At 71.1% G+C, this 2,272-nt stretch overlaps 1 protein-coding gene across 1 annotated transcript in view; it reads left to right on the forward strand.

Annotated features, from left to right (window-relative positions):
• The first annotated feature begins 389 nt into the window (after positions 1–389).
• The window catches only part of SPEG (SPEG complex locus), a 48,103-nt gene continuing 46,220 nt past the window's right edge, over positions 390–2,272 (forward strand). The window contains exons 1-2 of the mRNA XM_019522832.1: positions 390–404; positions 911–950. Of these exons, the coding sequence (XP_019378377.1) occupies positions 390–404; positions 911–950 (55 nt within the window). The remainder of the gene's footprint in view (positions 405–910; positions 951–2,272) is intronic.

The following is a 2,272-nucleotide window of genomic DNA, read 5'->3' on the forward strand; positions in this document are numbered from 1 at the left end:
CGCTCCCTTGGCTGCTCCGTTTGGCAAACCCTGCCCGGGCGCTGTGTGGGGCAGGGCCGGGGGTCCTGTGGCCACGTGTCTGGCCGTGGGCAGTGGGAGAGGGAAGGTCCCTGGCGCGCTGGGCCAGGGGCTGGGAACAGACCCATGGGGGGAGTCTGCGCGCACAGGGTCTTGGGAGTGTGAGCCAGGCCTGCGTGTCTCGGGGGTGTGCAGGGCAGTGGCTGCATGTGCTGCGGGTGTCCGTGCATGTGCGTGAGTGTGTGTCCCAGGTGCCCGTGTGTGTGCAGCGGCACGTGTGTGCATTAGGGTCCCAGATGTTCACGTGTTCAGGGATGCATGCATGTGTACGCATGTCTCAGATGTCCGCGTGTGTGCAGGGATGCATGTGCATGTCAGAGGTGTCAGTACGTGTGCAGGGATGCATGTTTGTGTGTATGTGGCAGGGGTGTCCACATGCGTACAGGGGTGCATGTGTGTGTATCAGAGGTGCCCACATGTGCCCGGTGGCAGGCGTGCAGCAGCCGGGTGCAGTCTCGGGGGTCCCCTGCCTGGGCAGGGCAGCTGTGGCCTGGGGCCCGCGGCCTGGCTGAGTCCTGCTCCCGTGTGCCTGCACGCTCCAGTCCGCACCGAGGGGATCCTGGTGCAGGCCCGCGAAGGGCCCGCCTGGCTCGGGCCATCCTGGTTGTCCTCTCACTGGCTGCCCGTGCCCTACAACCCCCGGCACACCCCCTGCCCCTGCCCCTGCCCCTGCCCCTGCCCCTGGCTCGCTGTGCCCCGTGGCAGCTCCCCAAGCCTGCGCCGTCTCTGCGCTGGGCCAGGCTCCGGTTGGGGCTGGGGTCCCCGGGCCCCCCACTCTTGCTGCCTGCGCTGCCCGGCCCCGGATCACGCTCTCCTCTCTCTTCCTTTGCAGAAAACTGGGCACTCGCGGCGCTTTGGGCGCTTCACGCATGGTGCGTTGAGTTACCCGCATGCGGCCCCCACCCCCCAAGCGTGACCGGTGCCCCAGGCTCACGGGCCAGCCTCCCCTATCGTCCCCGGGGTCAGCAGCTGGCGGGCACTCGGGAGGGCGCACGGGGGGCAGATGCACAGACAGACCAAGGAGCCTGGGCACCGTGTCTCCACCTGCCAGGCCGGCCTTCCCCACGCGGCGCGGCGGAGCGACGTGGGGCCCCTGCGGCAGGGCCCAGAGCTGCCCCCGCCTGGGGGTTCCTGGGGGCAGGGGTGGTCCGTGCAGCGCTGGCCGGGCTCTGCCGGGGTGGGCTGGAGCAGCGCCGTGATGGGGGGCCCAGCAATGCAGGGCTCCGGTCTGGAGCACCCCTGTGCCAGGGGGTGGTCAGGCCAGCCGTGTGCTGCAGCGGGGCAGGATGGGGACTCTTCCTGGGTGACTGAACTGGCGCCGTGTCCCGTGGCGCCAAGTGTGGCCGGCTGCAGCTGCCTGGGCCCAGGTCTCGCACTGGCGTCTCCGGGTTGGGGCGGGCTCGGCGCTGGCTCTGGGGCAGCGCTGTTTCCTCCTGCCGTCACGGAGGTCCCCGGCCACAATGGCTGGGGACAGCGGGGCCCTGGGCGCTGCCCGAGCATGCCAGTGATGCGACGGGGGTCTCGCCGTGATCTGGTTGGGGGCACCGGGGCTGAGGGTGCCGGGGGAGGCCGTGTGTGTGTGCATGGCAGCACAGTGCCCACATGTTCATGTGTACATGCGTGTAGCTGGACAGGAGTGAGCATGGCCAGGACTCCGTGCGTGTCCCTGGTGGGTTGCAGTGAGCGTGAGCACTCTCACGTGGGTGCCACGTGGGCAGAGTGGGGCGGCCGCAGGCTGGGGCTGTGCCCGGCTGTGCCAGTGGCCCTGCTGGGACTCAGCGCCGCAGGGTCCTGGCTGGAGGCTCTTGGCCCTGCTCACGCCGCCCTGGGGGGGCAGGCAGGGGTTTGCCCCTGGCTCAGCCTGCCCGGCCGGGGCGTCCGCTCGCTCTGCAGCGGGGCACGGCCTGGGCCTGGGCTCTCCCGGGGCTCTCGGTGCCTCTGGGCCTCGTCGCTGCACATGGGGTCGGGCTGGGCTGTGGGGAGCTCTCGGGGGGCAGGACTTGCTGCCCCCCAGGGCACAACTCAGACCTGGCTCCCCCTTGCCCCTGGGGCAGGGGTTGTGGCCTGGCTCTCATGCCGGGCTGCCCCGGGGTGGTCTGCGTATCCGCGCCGCCGGCAGCGCTGACCGCGCGGCGCCTCCCTGGGACCCGCCTGCCCATTCCCAGGCTGCGCTGGGCCGCCGGCACCGTGCATG

The sequence above is a fragment of the Gavialis gangeticus genome, unplaced genomic scaffold (genome assembly GCF_001723915.1).
Source record: "Gavialis gangeticus isolate Ggan-Ray unplaced genomic scaffold, GavGan_comp1, whole genome shotgun sequence".
In the NCBI taxonomy this organism is placed as follows: domain Eukaryota; kingdom Metazoa; phylum Chordata; order Crocodylia; family Gavialidae; genus Gavialis; species Gavialis gangeticus.